This window comes from Salmo trutta, chromosome 8, assembly GCF_901001165.1.
Source record: "Salmo trutta chromosome 8, fSalTru1.1, whole genome shotgun sequence".
Lineage (NCBI taxonomy): Eukaryota > Metazoa > Chordata > Actinopteri > Salmoniformes > Salmonidae > Salmo > Salmo trutta.
In genome coordinates, this window is record NC_042964.1 from 24,594,741 (window position 1) to 24,620,808 (window position 26,068).

At 43.1% G+C, this 26,068-nt stretch overlaps 1 protein-coding gene across 1 annotated transcript in view; it reads right to left on the minus strand.

Moving 5' to 3' along the window:
- Window positions 1-4,046: 4,046 nt before the first annotated feature.
- arrb2b (arrestin, beta 2b) overlaps window positions 4,047-26,068 on the minus strand; it is a 54,871-nt gene continuing 32,849 nt past the window's right edge. The window contains exons 2-15 of the mRNA XM_029760604.1: window positions 19,207-19,237; window positions 18,147-18,207; window positions 16,695-16,739; window positions 16,336-16,538; window positions 16,112-16,171; window positions 15,923-15,990; window positions 15,616-15,751; window positions 15,319-15,403; window positions 14,934-15,006; window positions 13,429-13,566; window positions 8,914-8,997; window positions 7,023-7,099; window positions 6,866-6,920; window positions 4,047-6,750 (exon numbers count right to left, since the gene is read on the minus strand). Of these exons, the coding sequence (XP_029616464.1) occupies window positions 6,657-6,750; window positions 6,866-6,920; window positions 7,023-7,099; window positions 8,914-8,997; window positions 13,429-13,566; window positions 14,934-15,006; window positions 15,319-15,403; window positions 15,616-15,751; window positions 15,923-15,990; window positions 16,112-16,171; window positions 16,336-16,538; window positions 16,695-16,739; window positions 18,147-18,207; window positions 19,207-19,237 (1,210 nt within the window). The 3' untranslated portion in view covers window positions 4,047-6,656. The remainder of the gene's footprint in view (window positions 6,751-6,865; window positions 6,921-7,022; window positions 7,100-8,913; window positions 8,998-13,428; window positions 13,567-14,933; window positions 15,007-15,318; window positions 15,404-15,615; window positions 15,752-15,922; window positions 15,991-16,111; window positions 16,172-16,335; window positions 16,539-16,694; window positions 16,740-18,146; window positions 18,208-19,206; window positions 19,238-26,068) is intronic.

Sequence of the window (26,068 nt, forward strand, 5' to 3'; positions counted from 1 at the left end):
GGGGAAGTTAAGTATTTTACTGAATATTTTAGATGGTTCCTCACCCTGAAAGTATTCTATGGGCCAGGAGAAACTGTAATCCATTGTTAAGTTGTAAAATACTGAACTTCTACTTTAAGTTTTTCTACACTTCACTGGTTTATAGACATGAGGACAATCGCCATTCAGATTTACAAACAAAAAAAAGCTGGTAACACTTCTACCTGAAGTGGTTTCTTATGAAGTCTTATGCCTTATTAAACATTCATAGCACATGTAACTGTATAATATAGTAACAAAACAAGAGGCCCCTGGCCTTAGCTGTGATATATTATCAATATAACGGCCCTACTGCTTAATTACACAGTTTAATAAACCTCTATAGCCTCTACGGTGCTGTGAATGTTCATAAGGCCTTCTAACGCTTCGTAAGATGCCACTTAAAGTACAGAGTTACCAAAAAGCTCATTGTAACGTTTACATGGTCCCTAAGAGTTTCTGGAGGTTCTAAAAGTTCTATATCACAAATATAACAACATTTTCCATATTGTTGCAGTGCATTGTTAGAATACCATGCCATGCGTTGATCCATTCATAACATGAACAGAGTATGAGCTTCGTAACCTTCTTATGAACCTTCATAACCTTCATGTGAAACTTCATAACCAATGTGTTGTGACTGACATCGCACCCCTGGAAATATATTTACACAAAAGCAAAACATTAACTTGAATGCAGATTTCCGTTCTAGTAATTATATTTCTATAATTGTTACAACCTCAATCATCTGGGTGCGTTCAAATGTGTAAAAACCAACCAATGTACAAAATGTTTTGTTAACGTGACCAATAACTCTTGTTAACCATGGACAGTTGTTGAATTAGGCAACACATGTTAAGAAAAAAAAAACACATTCTTGTCATTGAACCAAAATGGCGACAGTTACAATCTAATCAATTTAAACACACCTCTACCCTGATATTAAAATACATCTGATAAGAAGAGGTGGTCATTGTTGTTACATTGCATTTGCTGGCTTAGTAATTTGTAACTCTTGGCTTGCTGTAGTTGAAGCTTATCCTTCTGAAACTGTACATAAGGTGGATACTTTACCTTATGTTTTTACGTTATATAAATCTATAACCTGATCAAACACAGTGATTTCCAATCTGATAAGTGAGCCAAGTTGCAATCAATCAATCGTCCTTATCTGCCTTTGTTGTGCACCTACACACCATTATAGACACACGTAATTGACCGCAATGTACTTCTCTGTACTATCCTATCAAGTGTCTACAATCTAGATCAGGGGTGTCAAACGTCCGGCCCGCGGGCCGGATCAGGCCCGCAAAGGGGTTTAATCCGGCCCGCGATATGATTTTGTAAAGTATAAAAATGAGCTGCAATTTTTCAATAAAAGAAACTGCTGTTCCAATTGCGTCCACTGGATGGCGCAATAGCAATTGTGTTAAGCAAGCAAACTGTTTATACCGGAGCAGAGCAAGTAGGTCAAGCAAGTGCAGCCAGTCCAGATGAGCTACTTTGTTTTGCCCGCGATAATTATTACGGCTTCTACTTTTAACATTTTGTGCTATGGCACCCTCATTGCCCCAATATGTCTCTGTCAAAAAAGAGAAAAGTGGACGCAGAGTGCAGTGTTCCAAGAAAAATGGTCATCCTCCTATTTATTCACGGAATTGAATGGGAAAGCTGTATGTTTGGTGTGTTCACAGCATGTTGCAGTGCTGAAAGAGTATAACCTTCGTCGCCACTATGTGAGTCTTCATGCCGACAAATATGACAACTTTCAAGGACAGCAGAGAAGAGAAGAGAGAAGGTGAATGAACTGTTGGCGGGTCTGAAGAAACAGCAGTCTGTGTTTACTCACAGCCGAGACATCAGTGACGCTGCAGTGAAAGCTAGCTACCTCATTGCTAATGAAATCGCAGTGGCTTCAAAACCATTTAGTGAGGGTGAATTTGTAAAAACATGCATGATGAAGGCAGCGGAGATTGTGTGCCCTGAAAAGCGCCAGGCTTTTGCAAATATCAGCCTGACAAGAAACACAGTTGCAGACAGGATTTCCAATCTTTCAGTGGATTTGGACAGCCAGTTGAAGCAAAAAGTAAAGTCATTTATTGGGTTTTCAGTTGCAATTGATGAAAGTACGGACATTACAGATGTTGCACAACTGGCCATTTTCATCCGCGGAGTTAATGACACATTGACCGTCACCGAGGAGTTCGTGGAGTTGGTGCCGATGACAGATACAACGACAGCAGCTGATATTTTCACCGCACTTGTTGGCGCGCTGGACAGGGTCGGAGTGGACTGGTCCCGCGCTGTCAGCCTGGCTACAGATGGTGCGCCCTCAATGATCGGGAAAAAAGCAGGCGTTGTGACAAAGTTCAAAGAGAAAGTGCAATCTGCAAATGGAGGACGTGATTTTTGGACTTTTTACTGTATTTTGCACCAGGAGGCTTTGTGTTGCAAGTCATTAAAGATGGATAACGTCATGAAGGTGGTCATCCAAACTGTTAATTTCATCCGATCCAGAAGCCTGAATCACCGTCGGTTTGACAGCCTTCTCAGAGAGAAAGACCACATCCATGGCCTGCCATACCACACTGAGGTAAGATGGTTAAGCCGAGGTGCTGTGCTTAGGCGTTTCTTTGATTTACGAGAAGAAATTGAACAGTTCATGGAAGAAAAGGGCAAACCAGTGTTAGAATTTCATTCCGCAGAATGGATGCAGGACCTTGCATTTATGGTGGATGTTACAGAGCACCTGAATAACTTGAACAAACAGCTGCAAGGGCGCAACAAAGTCGTCACGCAGTATTATGACAGCATACGTTCTTTCAAGTTGAAGCTGTCATTGTGGGAGACGCAACTCGCCGGTGGTGATGCAGCTCACTTCCCCTGTCTGAAAAATGTGTGCGCGACCCAACATGTGGCAGACATGAAGCGGTTCAAAGATAAAATAACGAACGGCACTGTTACGGGAGTTTGAGCAACGCTTTCAGATTTTTGGTGAACTGGAGAAAGACTTCAACGTTTTTTGCTCGCCATTCACCGTGAATCCCTCTGATCTGCCCGTCAGCATCCAACTTGAAATAATAGACTTGCAGTGTGACTCGGATATGAAGGGCAAATTTGCCGCAGCTGGCTTGGACACATTTTATCAGAATCTCTTGCCAGGTTACCCCAACTTGACAGCCCTCGCTGCAAAACTGTTGTGCATGTTTGGAACCACATATCTTTGTGAGCAAGTTTTCTCTGTAATGAGCATAAATAAAACAAAGATGCGCTCAAGGCTCACGCACAAGCACTTGAATCACATCCTGAAGTTGGCTGCCACTCAGGATGTGACGCCTGATATTGATGCGCTGGTGAAAGCTAAAAGATGCCAGGTATCAGGAGTCAAATAAACTATGCAACCCCACTTAAAGTGCTGCATGAGACACCCTGATATAGTTCTGTGATCTGTGATATACTTCTGTGAATCACTGAGGCATTGTGTGTTTGTGTGTTCTTTTTCTTTAGAATTTTCAAATAAACTTGGTGTTTTATGATTAATAGTGATGTTGTGCTTGTACTATTGTGGACACACTGTCCTCAGGCTCCAGCTTTATGTTTTATGTTGATCGTATTAAAACAAAGAAAACAATCTGAAGTTGTTGTTTTTAAGTTATATATACCATGATTTTACCGGTCCGGCCCACTTGGGAATAGATTTTCCTTCATGTGGCCCCTGAGCTAAAATGAGTTTGACACCCCTGATCTAGATACTACAGCAGTAGCCAATGGCTGAATCTCAAATCACCCCCTTCCCCTCGCCACTCCATTTGCGCGTTCACGCTTTCCTCCCACATTTGCACAAGTGTCCCAAAGCTGAGGGAGTGAAAATTATCAAGGGTGTAAAGGCTAATTAGACTCTCAGATAACAAGGTTGCAGGCTTCAGAGTGAAGTGCAATCCCAACATGTACTGCTGTATGTTTGGAGTTTGCGCAATTTCACACAAAATAATGTAGAGGCGTGCCTAATTATATGTCACATGCATTTGTTTTTTTGTCTGATTTCAAGACTTGACACGTAAAAGATTAAATACCTCCCAAATTAAATGTTTAACTGAGGTTTATATCTTGTAAAACGGCAGAGGGGATTTGTTCACTTGAATTTCATGCTTGTTTTATTCATTCAAGTGTGTCCCAAAGTTAATGGGTTTATTGCTTATCCCATCGTCACCCTCCGGAAGTCACCCTCAGACTTTTGTCAGCAACACGTGACAACGGAGGGCCCTCAGAGCGAGTTGGTAGGGGCGAGGGGGTGGTTTGGGATTCACTGTATCTCTCCATATCCTGTTCCAGAGGGGTCCCTGGTTATACCGGTTTCCTATACAAAACATATCTATTGACCTTAACGTGGACTTGTGAAACCGACATTCAATTGATGTAGAATTTTTAAAGTTCAGTTTAAACAATTTTAACTGTGAAACCAGTTCAGAACTAAAACCAACATACTAAGAGGTCCTGGAGAACCTGGATTGGGGAGTCTGACTATCCTATAAAATGTGCTCTGATTCGACTGCAATGTTCTATAGTGAACTCTTATTGGCTGTTGAGTTGCATTTACAATAATAATATTTACAGCAGTTGAGAGAATACAGCAGGGAATTATCATAAGGTTAGATCATGTCACTTTTTGATAATGAAAAATAAAATGTCTTTAGAATAAAATTAAAATAATGGCAACATTTAAGTACACATATCTCTGGCGATTATTACAACAACAAAAATATTCTTTTCCCGCCATTATTTCCCCTACCTCCCATCCCCCTTGCCTGGCTTTTCCCCTGTTTCCTCCCATCGCCCTTTCCACTCCTCCCAACATTGGTGATTCTGATGATTGAGGCCAATGTTGGATGCTGGTAAGTTTGAGAGATTGGTCAATGATAAATTTAGCAGATTTGAGGTAGAAGATGCACCTTAACCAAAGATCTAGGATCAAATAACTCTACCATCAATCCCTAACCTTTACCATCACACGGTCAGATTGTTTTAATCGGTGTATCAGTGATTAGGGTAAAACTTCAACCTGCATCAAGCTTTCTTTCCAGAATCGACAGTATATTCGAGAGACCTGCAAGAAGACTGCAGTACTGCTTATCACACACCAGGTGTGCCATTGAACACACATTTGTGACTTTCCCAAAAAAAATCTCCTTGGCTGATTTTGAATCAGTTTTAGCCAGGTTGATCATAATGAATAGCACTACATGGACGGGACCGGGGGCTGATCCTGGCTCAGTACAGTACATCCTAGACATGAGCCCTAATCTTATCGATTGTGAGGTTCAATCAAACTGCAACCAGGACATGCCATCTGATCTTTGTCAAACAATAAACTTTTGGCAAATCATAAATGTGAAAGAATAGTTACTTATCGTGTTCATGGCAATCATTGCATGTAGGATGTGTGTGTAGGTTTAGATGCCGTAAGTCTCCTATGTAGTCCCTAACAGAAAAGGCCACACTGTCTGTACATACGATTCCCTGTATCGTCACGATGAGTGCACCACAATCGCACGCTCAGTGTAAGTGCACTGCACTTAAAACACACTGTACTGTAAGTGCACTACACTCACACCCGTCCGTCCTCACTGTAAGTGCACTACACTTACACACTCCCTCCCTCAACGGTGACGATATGCAATCGTTCTGCACTTGCCATAATGGATAGAGTATTGGGTATTGAGTTACTACAAATTGGGTAGTGAGTGTGTGTTAAGGGTAAGTGAAAAGCTGTAATGATAACGTAGCATAATAACCCGTCATGTTGTGGTAAAATAAATAGGTGGGTAAACGCTGGTCACCATTCGCGGTGAGTAAAGTAATGCTCCCTATACTTTCAATGCATTTTCCCACAAAAGGTGGGCGAGAAAAAAAATCTGAGTAAATGTCGTTTAGGTGCTTTTACCCTCCACTCCACCACTGATAATAACAACGTAATAACAGTGTAATAACAGGTTATAACCATGTAATAATGCAATTGCATAAACTATTAAACTCGTGTTCCCTCTAAGTAGTTGTGCAGCAATGTAGTCCCTGTACATTCAAGTTCCAGATTCCCCCCAAAAATTCCCAGATTTTCCAGAAATCCCGGTTGGAAGATGCCGGAATCAGAAGGGAATAAGCAGGAAATCCGGAATCATCTAACCGGGATTTAAGGTAAACCTGGGGATTTTGAATACGTTTTTTAAATTATAAACGTATATCTGACCACTTCTTATAAAGTGGGACCTATAGAACATATAAGATCAACCCTGAATCAACGAATGGACCCAAAACGTATAGAATGATTTCCTAAAAACAGAGACAGTTGACTCGACACGCCCTTTAAATATCTCCATCTCTCTCATTATCTCTGTTTCTCAAACGAAAGGAGTGACAAAACGAAGGAGATGAAATGAACAATGCCATCGCAAATGTAGGAGAAAGAAGAGGGGAGAACAATTTGAATATGCAGAGAAAGGGGGGGAGGCTTTTAAAAATATCTTGAGTGCTCCTGCACCCCTTTTCTGGAGTTGGGCCTACTGTCTGGTGCTGAGACTAGACCAGTGACTCGCCTAGCTCCTCTCCCCAGGTTTGGGCGCCTGGTCCTGGGGGAGGGAGAATTAGCAGAAGTGGTCATCCTCGTCGTCCTTCATTCCTTTCAGTCGGAGACGGGCAAAGTCCTCGAACACAAAGTCATCATCCTGAGAGAAATTACTGAGAGAGAGGGAGAGAGAAGGAATGGAGGAAGAGGAAGAGATTCAAATTGTGTTCCAACAACAAACAAGGTTAAATTGAAATCTGAGAAACTCTCTCTCTCTCGCTCTCTTACTTTGTCTCAAACTCTATAAGGTTAGTGTCCACTGGGGCATCAGTTTCTGGGACGGCTGTGGGAGAAAGTAATGACATTGCAAAACACGTAACTATCACTGCAAAACACTTCTATTTCTAAAACATATTTTCTCTCGATCACACACACTGGTCTGTACCTGATTGAGGTCTGGAAATGTGTTGGTCTGAGGGTTTGGGGTGCATCAGGACAAAAGGTAGCTCCACTGACACGTCGCTGTACAGAGGACATACACAGTAATGTTAAAGCAATGCCAGCCCACTGGGCACACCAAGTCATTTCAACGTGGACAATTGGGTAATATTTGGTTAAGACATTGTGAAGATCTGCGACAACCTATGCATGCGATCTTGAACAAGCACGCTTTATATTTTTTTATTATTAACTAGGCAAGTCAGTTAAGAACAAATTCTTATTTTCAATGACAGCCTAGGAACAGTGGGTTAACTGCCTTGGCAGAATGACAGATTTGTACCTTGTCAGCTCGGGGATTTGAACTTGCAACCTTTCGGTTACTAGTCCAACGCTCTAACCACTAGGCTACCCTGCCGCCCCATATGATTGCATAAGACGACATTTATAGTTACAGGTACTTCAAAATGTGTTACTCATTTTCAAGTTGAATGTTACATTAGCTTGTACGATAGGTTATTTACTGTATTACAAAAGTAATACTGAATTCTGTTTGGTTGACAACCCAACCGAAAATCAACGTTTAAAGGATATGTATCTGCTGTTTGGAAAGTTCCATCTGAGCCACTGGCTTAATCCCATTCTTTAACTTATTTTTGGTCGAGATGGAGACGTGAATCCAACATATCATTTGTTAACTTGTAGACAAGTTAATAGGCTATTTATTGTTCTTCAAAAGTGTAATTGAATTGTGTTTGGTTGTCAACACACTTAAAGGAGATTTAGGGCAATTCCACTAACAGAGACTACGGAAACTCAGATTTTTCACTTTAAAATGTATGTCAAACAAAATCCAATGATTGCAAAGTTAAACAAACCATACAACTCTATGCACCAGGACCACTTTTAACAATTTCTACTGAACATTTTACAAAAACAACCATTGTTTTGGTTGAGATGTGAATACAACATATCAATTATACATTTGTAGACAAACTGGAATTCAAGCCAGACCTAGCCAGGTGCACAGATCCAAGCAGACTATCCAAGCAGTCCAAGCAGTCCAAACTATCCAAGCAGAAGGTCAATTCCAAGGTAGCAGAATGATACTGAGACTTTAAAATGTATGCCAAACAAAAAAACGTTTATTGAAGTTAAACAAACCATTCAACTCGATTCACAAGGACGACTTTTAACAATTTCCACTGACAATTTTGCAAAAACACATTTACTTAAAACAGCGCAGATGCAAAGTTAAAACGACCATTTGGAATGACTTCGATAGCAACACTGAATCTATTTACTTTATAAGTGGAGATCTCTCAACATTCATTCTCACGATAGCACATTGGTAATAGTCTATGACAAATATCATAGCTAAACAGGGCTGGGCTTGATTAAAACCCTGGATGGGGGACTTAAGGATAGCTGTTGATATAGAAATTCTCCAGTAGGAAGTACTGCCTAGCCTATTGTTTTTTTCTTCCTGATAGTGGATATAACGTTGAAAATCTGTCGTTGTTTTAAAAAGGTACAAATTCAACATATTTTATGCACGGTTTGTTTATGTTGAAATTTGCTTACCATGATTACACAATCCTGTGGTTGAAATTTCACCCTCAAACAACAGTTATCGTTGACTACTTTTTTTTTTCAATTCGAATGCATTTTCCACGTCGATTCCATGGCACAAATAGGTTGACAAATGAAATCGAAACAACGTCGATTCAACTAAATTTGTCCCCGGTCGGAGACCACTCAGATATCAGGCAGAGGTGAACTAATACTCATGAAAACGTTCCAGCTTAATCCAGGTGGAAATGTTTACTTAGGACCATTTCATGAATCTATGTAAGACAGAGCATTAATACATGTGTATGAGCCAAGATGTGACATACCCTCCACGGGACACCACTAGTTTGACCTTGACTCTGTAAGACACCAGGATTCCCAGAACCTCCTTATTGGACATGTCTTTCACTCTGGAACACATCAAACAGACACACATCAATGAAACCCCGACAAAACAGACAAGAGGAAAACTGCATGCATATACACCCAGTTTATTAGGTACACCACCCCGTTCACGAAAATGGATCGTGGCTTGTTATATAAAATCAAATCCAATTTTATTGGTCACATACACATGGCTAGCAGATGTTATTGCGAGTGTAGCGAAATGCTTGTGCTTCTAGTTCCGGCAGTGCAGTAATATCGAACAAGTAATCTAACAATTCCACAACAACTACCTAACACACACAAATCTAAGTAAAGGGATGGAATGAGAATATATACATATAAATATATGGATGAGCGATGACCAAGCGGAATAGGCAAGATGAAATAGATGGTATAAAATACAGTATATACATGAGGAAATGCAAGATATGTAAACATTATTAAAGTGACTAGTGATCCATTTATTAAAGTGGCCAATGATTTCAAGTCTGTATATAGGCAGCAGCCTCTCTGTGTTAGTGATTGCTGTTTAACAGTCTGATGGCCTTGAGATAGAAGCTGTTTTTCAGTCTCTCGGTCCCAGCTTTGATGTACCTGTACTGACCTCACCTTCTTGATGGTAGTGGGGTGAACAAGCAGCTCGGGTGGTTGTAGTCCTTGATGATCTTTTTGGCCTTCCTGTGACACCGGGTACTGTAGGTGTCCTGGAGGGCAGGTAGTTTGCCTCCGGTGATGCGTTGTGCAGACCGCATCACCCTCTGGAGAGCCTTCCGGTTGTGGGTGGTGCAGTTGCGGTACCAGGCGATGATACAGCCCGACAGGATGCTCTCAATTGTGCATCTGTAAAAGTTTGTGAGGGTTTTAGGTGACAATCCAAATTTCTTCAGCCAAATTTCTTCAGCCTCCTGACTTCCAAACTTTCCACCTTCTCCACTGCTGTCCCGTTGATGTGGATTGGGGGGTGCTCCCTTTGCTGTTTCTTGAAGTCCACAATCATCTCCTTTGTTTTGTTGACGTTGAGTGAATGGTTGTTTTCCTGACACCACACTCCAAGTGCCCTCACCTCCTCCCTGTATTTAGCACCATCAATCATTCCTTCAATTCTGACCGGTTTCCCAGTCCCTGCTGATTAAAAACATCCCCACAGCATGATGCTGCCACCACCATGCTTCACTGTGGAGATGGTGTTCTCGGGGTGCTGAGAGGTGTTGGGTTTGTGCGTTTTCCTTGATGGCAAAAAAGCTAAATTTTAGTCTAATCTGACCAGAGAACCTTCTTCCATATGTTTGGGGAGTCTCCCACATGCCTTTTGGCGAACACCAAACGTGTTTCCTTATTCTTTTCTTTAAGCAATGGCTTTTTTCTGGCCACTCTTCCGTGATGCCCAGCTCTGTGGAGTGGACGGCTTAAAGTGCTCCTATGGACAGATACTCCGATCTCTGCTGTGGAGCTTTGCAGCTCCTTCAGGGTTATCTTTGGTCTCTTTGTTGCCTCTCTGATTAATGCTCTCCTTGCCTGGTCTGTGAGTTTTGGTGGGCGGCCCTCTCTTGGCAGGTTTGTTGTGGTGCCATATTCTTTCCATTTTTTAATAATGGATATAAAATGGTGCTCCGTGGGATGTTCAAAGTTTCTGATATTTTTTTATAACCCAACCCTGATCTGTACTTCTCCACAACTTTGTCCCTGACCTGTTTGGAGAGCTCCTTGGTCTTCATGGTGCCACTTGCCTGGTGGTGCCCCTTGCTTAGTGGTGTTGCAGACTCTGGGGCCTTTCAGAACAGGTGTATATATACTGAGATCATGTGACACTTAGATTGCACACAAGTGGACTTTATTTAATTAATTATGTGACTTCTGAAGGTAATTGTTTGTACCAGATCTTATTTAGGGGCATCATAGCAAAGGGGGTGAAAACATATGCACGCACCACTTTTCCGTTATTATTTTTTAGAATTCTTTTAAACAAGTTATCTTTTTCATTTCACTTCACCAATTTGGACTATTTTGTGTATATCCATTACATGAAATCCAAATAAAAATCCATTTAAATTACAGGTTGTAATGCAAAAAAATATGAAAAATGCCAAGGGGGGGGGGGGGGGGGGGGTAAATACTTTTGCAAGGCATTGTACCTGTATTTTGGGAGTTTCTCCCATTCTTCTCTGCAGATCCTCTCAAGCTCTGTAAGGTTGAATGGGAAGAATTGCTGCACCGCTATTTTCAGGTCTCTCCAGAGATGTTTGATCGGGTTCAAGAACTCTTGAGCTCTGTCAGAGTGACCATTGGGTTCTTGGTCACCTCCCTGACCAAGGCCCTTCTCCCCCGATTGCTCAGTTTGGCCGGGCGGCCAGCTCTAGGAAGAGTGTTGGTCGTTCCAAACTATTTCCATTTAAGAACGGAGGCCACTGTATTCTTGGGGACGTTCAATGCTGCAGACATTTTTTGGTACCCTTCCCCAGATCTTTGCCTCAACACAATCCTGTCTCGGAGCTCTACAAACAATTCCTTCGACTTCATGGCTTGGTTTTGCTCTGACATGCACTGTCAACTGTGTGCCTTTCCAAATCATGTCCAATCAATTGAATTTACCACAGGTGGACTCCAATCAAGTTGTAGAAACATCAAGGATGATCAATGGAAACAGGATGCTCCTGAGCTCAATTTCAAGTCTCAAAGCAAAAGGTCTAAATACTTATGTAAATAAAGTATTTCTGTATTTTATTTTTTGTTTTTACTGTTAATACATTTGCAAAAAAACTTTTAGCTTTGTCATTATGGGGTATTGTGTGTAGATTGATGAGGAAAACATTTAATTTAATCAATTTTAGAATAAGGCTATAACGTAACAAAATGTGGAAAAAGTCAAGGGGTCTGAATACTTTCCGAATGCACTGTAAATATATATACAGTACCAGTCAAAAGTTTGGACACATCTACTCATTCAAGGGTTTTTCTTTATTTTTACTATTTTCTACATTGTAGAATAATAGTGAAGACGTCAAAACTATGAAATAACACATATGGAATCATGAAGTAACCAAAAAGGTGTTAAACAAAAGATTCTTCATAGTAGCCACCCTTTGCCTTAATGACAGCTGTGCACACTCTTGGCATTCTCTCAACCAGCTTCATCTGGAATGCTTTTCCAACAGGCTTGAAGGAGTTCCCACACATGCTGAGCACTTGTGGCTGCTTTTCCTTCACTCTGCGGTCCAACTCATCCCAAACCATCTCACTTGGGTTGAGGTTGGGTGATTGTGGAGGCCAGGTCATCTGATGCAGCAGTCCATCACTCTCCTTATTGGTCAAATAGCCCTTACACAGCCTGGAGGTGTGTTTTGGGTCATTGTCCTGTAAAAAAAACACTAAGCCCAAACCAGATGGGATGGCGTATCGCTCCAGAATGCTGTGGTAGCCATGTTGGTTAAGTGTGCCTTGAATTCTAAATAAATCACTGACAGTGTCACCAGCAAAACAACCCCACACCATCAAACCTGCTCCTCCCTGCTTCCCGTAGGGAACCACACATGCGAAGATCATCCGTTCACCTACTCTGCGTCTCAAATTTGGACTCATCAGACCAAAGGACAGATATCCACCGGTGTAATGTTCATTGCTCGTGTTTCTTGACCCAAGCAAGTCTCTTCTTCTTATTGGTGTCCTTTAGTAGTGGTTTCCTTGCAGCAATTTGACCATGAAGGCCTGATTCACGCAGTCTCCTCTGAACAGTTGATGCTGAGATGTGTCTGTTACTTGAACTCTGAAGCATTTATTTGGGCTGCAATTTCTGAGGCTGGTAACTCTAATGAACTTATCCTCTGCAGCAGAGGTAACTCTGGGTCTTCCATTCCTGTGGCGGTCCTCATGAGATCCAGTTCCATCATAGCGGTTGATGGTTTTTGCGACTGCACTTGAAGGAAGTTCTTGAAATGTTCCGGATTGACTGACCTTCGTGTCTTAAAGTAACGATGGACAGTCGTTTCTCTTTGCTTATTTGAGCTGTTCTTACCATAATATGGACTTGGTCTTTTACCAAATAGGGCCATCTTCTGTATACCACCCCTAACTTGTCACAACACAACTGATTGGCTCAAACGCATTAAGGAAAGAAAGAAATTCCACAAATTATTTTTTAACAATGCACACCGGTTAATTGAAATGCATTCCAGGAGACTACCTAATGAAGCTGGTTGAGAGAATGCCAAAAGTGTGCAAAGCTGTCAAGGCAAAGGGTGGCTATTTGAAGAATCTCAAATATAAAACATAGTTTGAAACGTTTTTTTTTGGTTACTACATGATGTGTTCATAGTTTTGATGTCTTCACTATTATTCTACAATGTAGAAAATAGTTAAAACAAAGATAAACCCTGGAATGAGTAGGCGCGTCCAAACTTTTGACTGGTACTGTGTGTGTGTGTGTTTTTATGTGCGTGTCTCTCTCTCTAGTCTCTTACATGGTGCTGGAGGCCAGGTTGGTGTCTTCATGCTTCAGCTTCCCATCCAGAGCCAGGCCTCTCTTCTCTCTGTTGTTGGTGAGCATGGGAGTCAGGGTGTACACCTTACAGAACGTACTGCTGGGGGACACCTGGTCACTGTGGAGAGAGAAAGAACTGATTGTTTCTCTGTTTCATCATACGTGGTTGGTTTTTAAATCACTCACTCTCGTACACGCGTCCACAACGCTTGGGAAGCAGTAAGGAAAGTTGAGAGGAGAGAAAAGGGTTAAAGATGCTGCCATTAGAACAGAGAGGAAGAGGAGTATTGAAGGGGACTAGGTTGGGTACCAGTCCGAGATTTTTTGGGGGCCATTGGCTTCTTGAAGAGGACTGGATTAGGGGGGACCAGAAGGATAATTATCCACGATGTGAGGTTAGGGATCAAGATTTAGGCTATGAGGGGAAGTTTTGGTGAGCCTAAATCAAGCCAGGTACTGGGGTTGTGGGGAGGTCTAGGTCTGGGAATTCTGGGGGTTAAAGTAACTGTCCAGTGAAAATCTCACTTTTAAAAGTTCATATTCGGTTAACTCATACCCAAATAACGTTGACGACTCATCATTTACTTGTATGAGGCCAAAGCATAAATTGGAGAAGAAAAAAAAACCTTCAAAAACCCCACCTCAAACTTGTATCTCAAACAGACCGTTTCAAAAATGCTTGCTATTTCCTCATAAAGGATGATGTCATGACTTGGCCAATCAGCGATCGACTCGTATTCACAGTTGAATGACCGGTATACGCCCACACCATTCAAAACACAGAAAAGCAGCTTTTTAACATACTTAATTAACGAATTCTAGGTCATATGTGATAGAAATCTGGAAACACTGGATAGTTACTTTAAGCCATTCGCATTGTTGCCTCTCTACTTACCAGTCGGCGGTGAGGCCCACAGACTTATTGTAGGTGTCACATCTGTGCAGCACTACATCAGTCACCTGTAAGACTACAGTACAGGGGGAGAGAACACCAACTCCATGATGTCATAACAAGGGGACGAGGGGCTGTGATGTTACTAGATGGGGGAGGAGATGTGTTTGCCTGGGGTCTCGGAGTGGGTTGGGCGGGAGGTAGCGGGGCGGGAGAGGTGTTGAGCTGAGAGCAGGAGAGGGGTAGTCTGGAACGGTAGTACCAGTAAGAAAGGTGAGTTTGCAGGGTCTCGTATATTGGGAGAGGGGCAGGAGTGATGTCGAAGCATAGAACGTTTTCAGTGAGCATAGAGGGTCGTACAACATGAGGGTAGAAGTTATGCAGAAACAATGAAACAAAACAAAAGTACTGAAAGTGAGTCTCTACTTGGCCACACAACCTGTGTGCATTCACCCAACAGCCTCTCACAGAGGAGAAAAGGGAGAGGTGAAAAAAGGAGAGTGTGGTCCCGAGGGCCAAAGGCGAGAGAAACCGTGATGAAGAGAAGGTTTACAGGGATGGAGAGAGAGGTTACGGAGAGAAGGGGTACTCACTCTGCCTCCTCCTGTGCAACAGGACACTTGTACTGAGCCGTACTGAACAGACAGATATCAGCATACTGACGCACTGCAGCAGGGGAGAGAAAGGGTTAACAACACCAGGAGAGGCAAAACACTGACAGACACACAGCAACAAAGATGGAGAGAGCAGAGGAGTGGCAGATGGGGAAGGTTGCGTCTCTCCTCTGATACAGCCTTTCCCAAATCGCTCCGAAACTCTCCCCCTTGGGCCTAACCCCTCGATGTTTGTAGATCTGTAGGGTACTGGGTAGGTATCAGCAGTGCAGTGGCGGAGCCTCTGCAGAAAAGAAGGGTTGGGGCGAGGGGGGGGGGGGGGGGGGTTGAATCGGGGCCAGCCGATTCCACGTTTGTCTCTTACCTGAAATTTTCACCCTCTTCACTGTTTTGGTGGAGTTGTTGGTGACATGGACATTCACACTGATAGGCTCTCCGTGGTAGTAGAGCTGAGAAAGAGGGGGGAGAGGAAGACGGAAGAGAGGAAGACCGAGAAGGAAAGGAAGAGACGGAGAGAACGGGGGAGGAGTGAATTCGGTTGGTCGGGCGATCACCTCAGGCTTTAACCAATCCAATCAACCAAATGTCCGCGTAACGCTTTTAACTAATTCATGCGTGTGCGTGTGTGTGTGTGTGTGTGTGTGTGTGTGTCCTGTCCTACCTCTTTATCCAGCGAGGCCTCTAGATGTAGGGATCTATCTGACATTAGGAAGGATCGCGTCGTCTCCACCATGGGCTGAGGACCGGGCTTCTCAGGGGCATACTGCACCTTACGGATCACCAGGCGCACGGAGTTCCTATAACAACATATATAATATCATATGACAAAAGCGAGTCATATAACAAAACCACACACACACACTAGGGTTATCAACAGCACAGAGTTCCTTAAACATCACATACACAACCACTTTAACCATCTGCACTGAATCGCTGAATCAAAACGCGGAGCTTCGACTACATTGTACCTTTTGTGTATTTTCTCCTCTACGGTCCTGGCGCAGAAGGCTCTGACCTCAAAGTCCACTCCACAAGCCTGAGCAGAGACGAAGGCAGAGGGAGAGGAAGAGGGAGAGGAAGATATTCAATAAAAAGTTTTGTGAGTGTATACAGTATTTGTGTGTGTGTGTGTGTGTGTGTGTGGTCGGTCTCTGTACCTTCCCTGTGTCCTCTGGTCCTGGCTGTAGAGTGACTGAGCAGGGCAGGTTCTGAGGGATCTGAAAGAGAGATATTTGGCAGTCACGCCACAGAATGAATACACAACTGCTCACCAACAAACAGGCACACAGACACAGAATTGTACCCGAGCAAAGATGCGCTAAACAAGTCGATTTAAACCGGTGTGTTTTGCGGTGCAGTGGGATCAGTCTGTAGAACTCACAGTGAAGTTGAATGGGTGTGCGTGCTGGCCCAGCTTCTTCAGCAGTCTCTCCTGCAGGTGGCTGAGTGGTTTACGCTCTTCCTCCGTGGCGACGGCGGGGAAGGCCTGGAAGGTGGAGATGTAGAGGTCTTTCCTAAAGGACAACCCCAGAACGTCCAGGTCCTCACGACCATACCGGAACGCACAGGTCAGAGTCACGAAGACTGGGGGGGGGGGGGGGGAGAGATTGTAGGAAAAAATGAAGAAGGAGAGAGGGAAGACGGGAACATGAGAAGAGAAATAAAGGGATGTGAAATTGTGAATACTTTATTTAAAAAAAAATATGTAATCACTCACACGCACGCTCACACACATCTTACCTTTTCGGTCTTTTAGGTACTCTGGGTCTATTAGTAGCACTCCATCTGTAGAAAAACAACACACACACACACAGAGTGAAAAACCACACACACACACACACACACTGTGAAAAACAACACACACACACTGTGAAAAACAACACACACACACACACACACACACGTGAAAAACACCACACACACACACACACGTGAAAAACACACACACACACGTGAAAAACACACACAGTGAAAAACACAGTGAAAAACACACAGTGAAAAACAACACACACACACACACACGTGAAAAACACACACACACACAGTGAAAAACACACACACACAGTGAAAAACACACACACACACTGAAAAACACACACACACACACACGTGAAAAACACACACACAGTGAAAAACAACACACACACACTGAAAAACAACACACACACACACACACAGAAAAACAACACACACACACACTGAAAAACAACACAGACACACACACACACAGAAAAACAACACACACACACACACACACACACACACACACAGATCATATTACATATGAGTGTTTCTGTTACCCAAGCCGCACAGTATTTGGTTACTGAGATTGAGAGTAATAGTCAGATGCGCATGCTCATACACACGCACACACTACTGAACCTGCATTGTACACAAAAATACAGAGTACACAGTACACAAAAATACAGAGTACACAAAAATATCGGACAAACAGTAAGGGTTAAAGTGCTATTCCAGATTCGACATGTAAGTGGAGCCCTCTGATGAAAGCCACGTTTATTCATATAGAAACATAACATATTATAAGCCTTGTTATAAGACAATATAAAGGCTCAGACATGCTTATGACAAGTTATAAAGCACCGACGTTACTTATACATGGATAGTTATGGTAAGCCTTTACTTCTTAAAGCCGACAGTTATAATGCATATTATTAGACTTGTCATGAGCGTGTATGAGCATTTATAACACCTTATAGAAAGCAAGGTATGGATTTCAAAACAGGCGAGAATGACCTGATACTTCTCTGGCGTATCGTAGATGTATAGTTCCATATGTCGTCCCGGTGTGTGTGTCATAGAAAAAAACATTTGGTTGTTCTGATATCGTAGTCCTGTGTGTATAAGTCAATGTGAAATAATCAAAACACTCCCTCACTAGGGTTACTCCCATCGTCACACACACACACCCCCGTGGTGAGGGTGTTTCCCCAATGTGAGCTGCTGTCGTCATAGCAACCCCGAGCGAGACGCCAGGGGGTTGATGTGATTTTCCGACAACATTACATCAACAATAGTGTGTGTGTGTGTGTGTGTGTGTGTGTGTGTGTGTGTGTGTGTGTGTGTCTATTAGATGTTGAATCACATAAAGGGGTAGCCCATGTCCCCTACACCCCAGTGGAAAAGCTGTGCTGTAGGCGATCCAACATTACTGTGTGTGTTACTACTCACCCACTGGATCTACATGGTCTAGGTGATCCACAAAGTCTCTCTTTCCCAGGTATACAGTGAGCTAGAGAGGGAGAACGGGAGAGAGAGATATAGTTACAGAGAGAGAGAGACAGGCACAGAGAGACAGAGAGAGAGAGAGGCAGAGAGACAGAGAGAGAGAGGCAGAGAGACAGAGGCAGAGAGGCAGAGAGACAGAGAGAGAGGCAGAGAGACAGAGAGAGAGAGGCAGAGAGAGAGAAGGGTAGAGATAACAAAATAGACAAAATGAGAGAAAGAAGGCGAGAGAGAAGGATGGAAACAGAGGGTGGGTAAAAACTGGAACAGTATGTGGAAATGGAAAGAAAAACATGACGTACGTCAACATTACTCTTTAAATTAGACCATACAGGTGAAACACACACACACTGACCCCTAGTCTCTCCACTCCCTTCCTGTATACTATCTTCCCTTGTGGGGTCAGATCACAAAACACGTCATCTACACACACTGATCCCTCCATCATGGAGACACAGAGAGAAAGAGAGAGGGAGTGAGAAAGAGGGAAATATAGGGAGGGAGAGAGAGAGAGAGAGAGAGAGAGAGAGAAATAGAGAGAAAGGGAGAGAAGGAGAGAGAGGGAGGGAGAGAAAGAAAGATAACAACAGAGAGGGGAAAGGGAGCAAATATGATATAGAAAATGAAATAAGAGAAATCAATAAAAAGTACTGTATGTAGGAAAAATCTACAGAGGCAAAAGTATAGGCCCGTAGGAAAAATCTATAGTTACAGCAGAGAGGATAGATCACCTAAGTCTTTCGACATAAAAACAGATAGATAATCTACGGGTGTAAAGCGAGAGAGAGACGAGCGTAATCCAGGAGAAGGGACGAGCAGAGAATGAGGGAAGAGAAAAGAAGAGAGGAAGCGAGAGAAAGTCTACAGGGAGAAATATACTCTACAGGGAAAGAGGAGGAACCCGCCTTACCTTCTGTCTGACTCTGACACACACAAACAAAAGCAAAGACACACAAGTATGCACATGCACTAGCAAGCAGGCACACAAGGGGGAGTTGTGACCTACCTTGCAGTTGGGACTGGACTTCTTGAAGACTCTGAAGAAAGAGAAAGAGAGAAAGAGAGAGAAACAGAATTAGTCATCAAAGATTCCAATTTTTATAACTATATAGCGATATTCCCGCTCAAAGTAGACGTGTTCATTACACCATCAAAAGACAGTTGTATGAACGTAAACCACAACCAGTGAGACAATGCAGTGGGCCTACTCTAGAATGGCTTGTGCAAGATGGAGCCTGTTCTGGAGTGTACGGCAGCTTAATGTACAAGTACACCCCCTGGACAGGACACTAGCCTTACCCCAAATCTATCTCATTAATGCTGAGGGCCAAGCAGAGAGGCACCGGGTTCATTTTTACACTCTTTGGTATGAGACTTCCGGGAACGCTTGCAAAACAGACCAGGCCAGGTTTTGGGGTTTGTGAAGTCAGTGAGATATGTGGAAAATACTTCCTTAGTTGTAATTTATTTATTTATTTTACTCTAAAGGCACAGCCTAGATTCGAGCCAATGTCTTAAAACTTCTTGCATCTAGGCGTTCCGCTAGCGGGACCCCTAGCCAACAGCCAATGGAACAGCAGGGCGTGAAATTCAAAACATCAAAAATCTAATAATTTAAATTTCTCAAACATATGACTATTTTACACCATTTTAAAGATACACTTCTCCTGAATCCAACCACGTTGTCCGATTTCAAAAAGGCTTTACAGCGAAAGCAAAACATTAGATTATGTTAGGACACCACCTAAACAAGAAAAGCCACACAGCCATTTTCCTAGCAAGGAGATGTGTCACAAAAACCCCAAATCCAGCTAAAATGAAGCACTAACCTTTGACGATCTTCACCAGATGACTCTCCTGGGACATCATGTTACACAATACATGTATGTTTTGTTCTATCAAGTTCATATTTATATCCAAAAACAGCATTTTACATTGGCGCACGATGTTCAGAAAATGATTTGCCTCCAAAACATCCAGTGAATGTGCACATTCATTTACAGAAATACTCATCATAAACGTTGACAAAATATATAACAATTATTTAAAGAATTTTGGATATACAACCTCTTAATGCAACCACTGTGTCAGATTTCAAAATAACTTTGAGAAAGCACATTGTTCAATATTCTGAGTACAGAGCTCCGCCATCAATGCAAGCTATACAGTTAGCCGTCAAGCCACGGCATCGTCAAAACTCTAAAATACTGTTATACTGTTGCTGATCTTCGGCGGAATGCACTCGGAAGGACTCCCACAAGAAATGTTCATTTGTTTGATAAAGTCCATAATTTATGTCCAAATACCTCCGTTTTGTTGGCGCGTCCAGAACACTATTCCAAAGGCACGAGACGGGGGCGCAAATCAATAGGCAAAAAGCTCAAAAGTTCCATTACCGTTTGTAGAAACATGTCAAACGAAGTTTCCAATCAAACCTTAGGGTGTTTTTAACATAAACAATCAATAATATTCCAACCGGACAATAGCGTATTCATTACAGAAGAAAAATAAAAAATGCTATCCATGCGTGAACGTGCAGGAAGTAACTACATGACCTCAGACAGTACACTGCTTGAACCGGCTGTTATTCGGTCAAAATTCACCATAGAAGACACAAAACTTTGCAAATACTGTTGACATCTAGTGGAAGCCTTAGGAAGTGCAAGTTGACCCACAGACACTGTAGTTTCAATAGAAAATGGTCTGAAAGACTACAAGTCTCAGACTTCCCACTTCCTGGTTGGATTTTTCTCAGGTTTTTGCCTGCCATATGAGTTCTGTTATACTCACAGACATCATTCAAACAGTTTTAGAAACTTCAGTGTTTTCTATCCAAATCTACGAATAATATGCAAATATTTGACTCTGGGCCCGAGTAGTAGGCCGTTTAATTTGGGTACGTTTTTCATCCGGCCGTGAAAATACTGCCCCCTATAGCGAAGAGGTTAATTAAGTAGCTGAACATGTTATTACTCCAACCTAGTGAAAAGTGACAAACTGACATGTTTTCATTTTCATCAAAAACAACTTTATATCGAAAGGGCGCCTTTTGATTTGACGCCCTGCACGAGCGCAGTTCGGCGCGAGACAAACGTTTGACCCGATGACGCGTTTCTGCGCATGAGCTTAGCTAGCCTACGTCGCCGCGACATCGCCTACGAGCACGATCAGGATTTCTAATGGGATCAGCAGTTTCTGCCTGTCGTCAAACTGTACCGTCTTTGGTACATCTACTAAGTTGAACGTGAGAGACCGAGCTCCTCCAAGTCAGAGAGACCGTTTGTTCAGTGGCCATAAGCCAAAGCATCATGTTTCTGATGTTGATGTTGTGACAATGAGTGCGCCCCAGACGATCATAAACCGTTAAGCTCTGTATCTCGGCTGCACCGAAAGAGATGAGAGCGAGAGAGAGCGAGAGAGAGCGAGAGAGCGAGCAAGAGAGAGCGAGAGAGAGCGATGAGGAGAGAGAGAGAATGCGAGAGACAACAACAAGGAGCGCAAAAGAGGGGGAGACAGGCGGACAGAGGGAATGGAGCGAGAGAATGGGACAAAGGAGACTCAAAGAGGGACAATGAATGAATGAAATACTCCTTCCCCTCCATTTCTTCAGTAAATGTACGGGAAGATAATGTGAGAGGAATAAAATGGGAGGTTACTGTGGTGGTGTGTTGTGAAGCTTGGGGATGTTGTGTCTGTCACACATTAACAGACACAACAGTGATGAACAATGGTTTATTACAATATGAAAAGGATGATTGATCATAATGATAGAGAAAAATGCAGAGTGAAGAGGGGAAGAGAGTTGAGAGGGGGGAGAAGGGAAAGAGAGAGAGGGGTGGGGAGGGAAGGAGGGAGGGAGACAGGGGGAGAACAGAGCGTGAGTGAGAAAGCACGAGGTAAAAGGAGGTGGAACACAGGCAGAGAGAGAAGAGGGGAAGAGAGTTGGAGAGAGGGGGGAGAGAGAGAAAGCGCGAGAGAGAGAAAGCGAGAGAGAGAGCAAGAGAAGGAAGGAAGGAGGGATAGAGAGAGAATGAGCTACAGGTGTTTGAAGGTCTGTCTATACATCATAATATGTGGTTGAGTCAGCAACTAAAAGAGATGGATCAAAGGAAAGTGTGGGATGGAGGGAGAGAGGGATGGATAGAGGAGCGAGGGAGGGAAGGATAGAGGAGGGAGGAAGGGATGATAGAGGAGGAAGGGAAGGATGGATGAGAGAGGAAGGGATGATGGATGGATAGAGGAGGGAGGGAGGGATGGATAGAGGAGGGAGGGAGGGAGGGATGGATAGAGGAGGGAGGGAGGGATGGATAGAGGAGGGAGGGAGAGATGGATAGAGGAGGGAGGGAGGGAGGGATGGATGGATAGAGGAAGGAGGGAGGGATGGATAGAAGGAGGGATGGATAGAGGAGGGAGGGAGGGATGGATAGAGGAAGGATGGATAAAGGAGGGAGGGATGGATAGAGGAGGGAAGGATGAATAGAGGGATGGATAGAGGGAGGAAGGGATGGATAAAGGAGGGAGGGAAGGATGGATAGAGGAGGGAGGAAGGGATGGATAGAGGAGGGAGGAAGGGATGGATAGAGGAGGGAGGAAGCGATGGAAAACATCACTTAAGTGAAAAACACCTCTATAAAATGCAGGTCAGAGCTCAGGAAGACACAACAGCATGTGCACGCACGCACGCACGCACACGCGCACACGCACACGCGCACACACGCACACACGCACACACGCACACACGCACACACGCACACACGCACACACGCACACACACACACACACACACACACACACACACACACACTCCTCATCCCACTTTCAACCAGTGAATAAAAAGAGAAAAATAAAAGGGAAGAAAAAGAAGGAAAGGAGACAAATGAACAATTGATGAGGGAGATCATCCAGAGGCCATGGGCAAGACTATCTGAGGGAGAGGGACGGGGAAAAACAACAAGTGAGTGAGGAATAGAGAAAGTGTGAATGAAGCCAGCAAGAAAGAGTGATTGAGAGGGAGAAAGAAAGAAAGAAAGAAAAAGAGAAAGCACACAGTGTGTGTGTGTGTGTTGGGGAGAGACAGGTCAATGTGTGGCCTACAGCAGGCCACGTGTGCCACTTTTCACTCCCCTACTGACATGAATGCTAACCGCTTTGTTGGACTACATAGCAGCACACGCACAAATACAGTACGCACACACGGCCCTCGCTCTCCCTCCCTCTCTCTCTTCCAGAGTGCCTGCTTAATCTTTGGCTCGCTCCATAAATTCTTGTCTTTCTCCCCATTTTATTGCTCTCGCTCTCCCCGATAGCCATTTCCCCCCTCTTTCTTCCCTTCCCTCTCACTGTAGAGCTAATTACAGATTTAAGGCCTATTAGTGTAGTGCCTTATGTGCATCCCAAATGGCACCCTATTCCCTTCATAGTGCACTACTTTTGACCAGAGGCCTATAGGCCCTGATCAAAAGTAGTGCACGATATAAGGAATAGGAGGCTTTTCAGGATGTAGACAGTGTCTCAGCCTGCCTGGTCTAATGAACAGACCTTATTAATACTGCATCTTATCTAACCAGCCCAGGGCGACGCACGGCCAACACACACGCACACAGTGAAAGGTTACCGATCAACGACGAGTCAGAACTGCCTATACTCTCATTTAGCTGTTAATCCACTTTTGTGTGTGTGTGTGTGTGTGTGTGTGTATATATGTGTGTACTCGCTTGTATGTGTGTGTTACAAGACTTCCCCCCCATGGGTTCTATTTAGTTGCCATGGCAGCCAGATAGACTTACACCTGTTGTCATGGGAACAGAAAAGGCCCAGAAAATGATAAGATACAAAATGTACAGTTGAAGTCGGAAGTTTACATACACCTTAGCCAAAGGATCACCACTTTATTTTAAAAATGTGAAATGTCAGAATAATAGTAGAGAGAATGACTTATTTCAGCTTTTATTTCTTTCATCACATTCCCAGTGGGTCAGAAGTTTACATACACTCAATTAGTATTTGGTAGCATTTAATATTTGGTAGCATTGCCTTTAAATTGTTCAACTTGGGTCAAAGGTTTCGGGTAGCCTTCCACAAGCTTCCCCACAATAAGTTGAGTGATTTTGGACCATTCCTACTGACAGAGCTGGTGTAACTGAGTCAGGTTTGTAGGCCTCCTTGCTGGCACACACTTTTTCAGTTCTGCCCACAAATTTTCTATGGGAATGAGGTTAGGGCTTTGTGATGGCCACTCCAATACCTTTGTTGTCCTTAAGCCATTTTGCCACAACATTGGAAGTATGCTTGGGGTCATTGTCCATTTGGAAGACCCATTTGTGACCAAGCTTTAACTTCCTGACTGATGTCTTGAGATGTTGCTTTAAAATATCCACATATTTTTCCTCCCTCATGATGCCATCTATTTTGTGAAGTGCACCAGTCCCTCCTGCAGCAAAGCACCCCCACAACATGATGCTGCCACCCCTGTGCTTCACGGTTGGGATGATGTTCTTTGGCTTGCAAGCCTCCCCCTTTTTCCTCCAAACATAACAATGGTCATTATGGCCAAACAGTTCTATTTTTGTTTCATCAGACCAGAGGACATTCCTTGAAAAAGTACGATCTTTGTCCCCATGTGCAGTTGCAAACAGTAGTCTGGCTTTTTTATGGCGGTTTTGGAGCAGTGGCTTCTTCCTTGCTGAGCGACCTTTCAGGTTACGTCGATATAGGACTCGTTTTACTGTGGATACAGATACTTTTGTACCTGTTTTCTCCAGCATCTTCACAAGGTCCTTTGCTGTTGTTCTGGGATTGATTTGAACTTTTCGCACCAAAGTACGTTCATCTCTAGGAGACAGAGCGTGTCTCCTTCCTGAGCGTATGACGGCTGCGTGGTCCCATGGTGTTTATACTTGCGTACTATTGTTTGTACAGACGAACGTGGTACCTACAGGCATTTGGAAATTGCTCCCAAGGATGAACCAGACTTGTGGAGGTCTACAATTTATTTTCTGAGGTCTTGACTGATTTCTTTTGATTTTCCCATGATGTCAAGCAAAGAGGCACTGAGTTTGAAGGTAGGCCTTGAAATACATCCACAGGTACACCTCCAATTGACTCAAATGTTGTCAGTTAGCCTATCAGAAGCTTCTAAAACCATGACACCATTTTCTGGAATTTTCCAAGCTGTTTAAAGGCACAGTCAACTTAGTGTATGTAAACTTCTGACCCACTGGAATTGCGATACAGTGAATTATAAGTGAAATAATCTGTGTGTAAACAATTGTTGGAAAAATGACTTGTCACGCACAAAGTAGATGTCCTAACCGACTTGCCAAAACTATAGTTTGTTAACAAGAAATTTGTGGAGTGGTTGAAAAACGAGTTTTAATGACTCCAACCTAAGTGTATGTAAACTTCTGACTTCAACTGTATATGCACATGTACTGTGGATGGTGTCCATATTGATCGTGTCCCTGCTTCCAAGTATCTGGATAGATGAATAGCTGTCTTTTAAAAAGCATATTCATGAGTTAGTTAAGAAGCTGAGAATAAAAATGGGCTTCTTCTATAGAAATAGGTCCTGTCTCTCGATAAATAGTAAAAAGCAGATTATTCAGTCAACATTCCTATAGGTCCTAGACTACGGCGACATCATCTATATGAAAGCAGCTGGTACTTCATTAAAGCCATTAGATGCAGTTTATCATAGCTCATTGCGCTTTGTTACGTGCGACAATTTTAATGCTCATCACTCTGCATTCTCTACCAGAAAGTTGGTTGGCCCTTTTTGATGTCCCGTAGGTTGATAGCAATGTATGTTTTCATCTATAAAGCACTTTTACAAAAAGTCCCACTTTACCTAACGTCATTACTAAACTTTA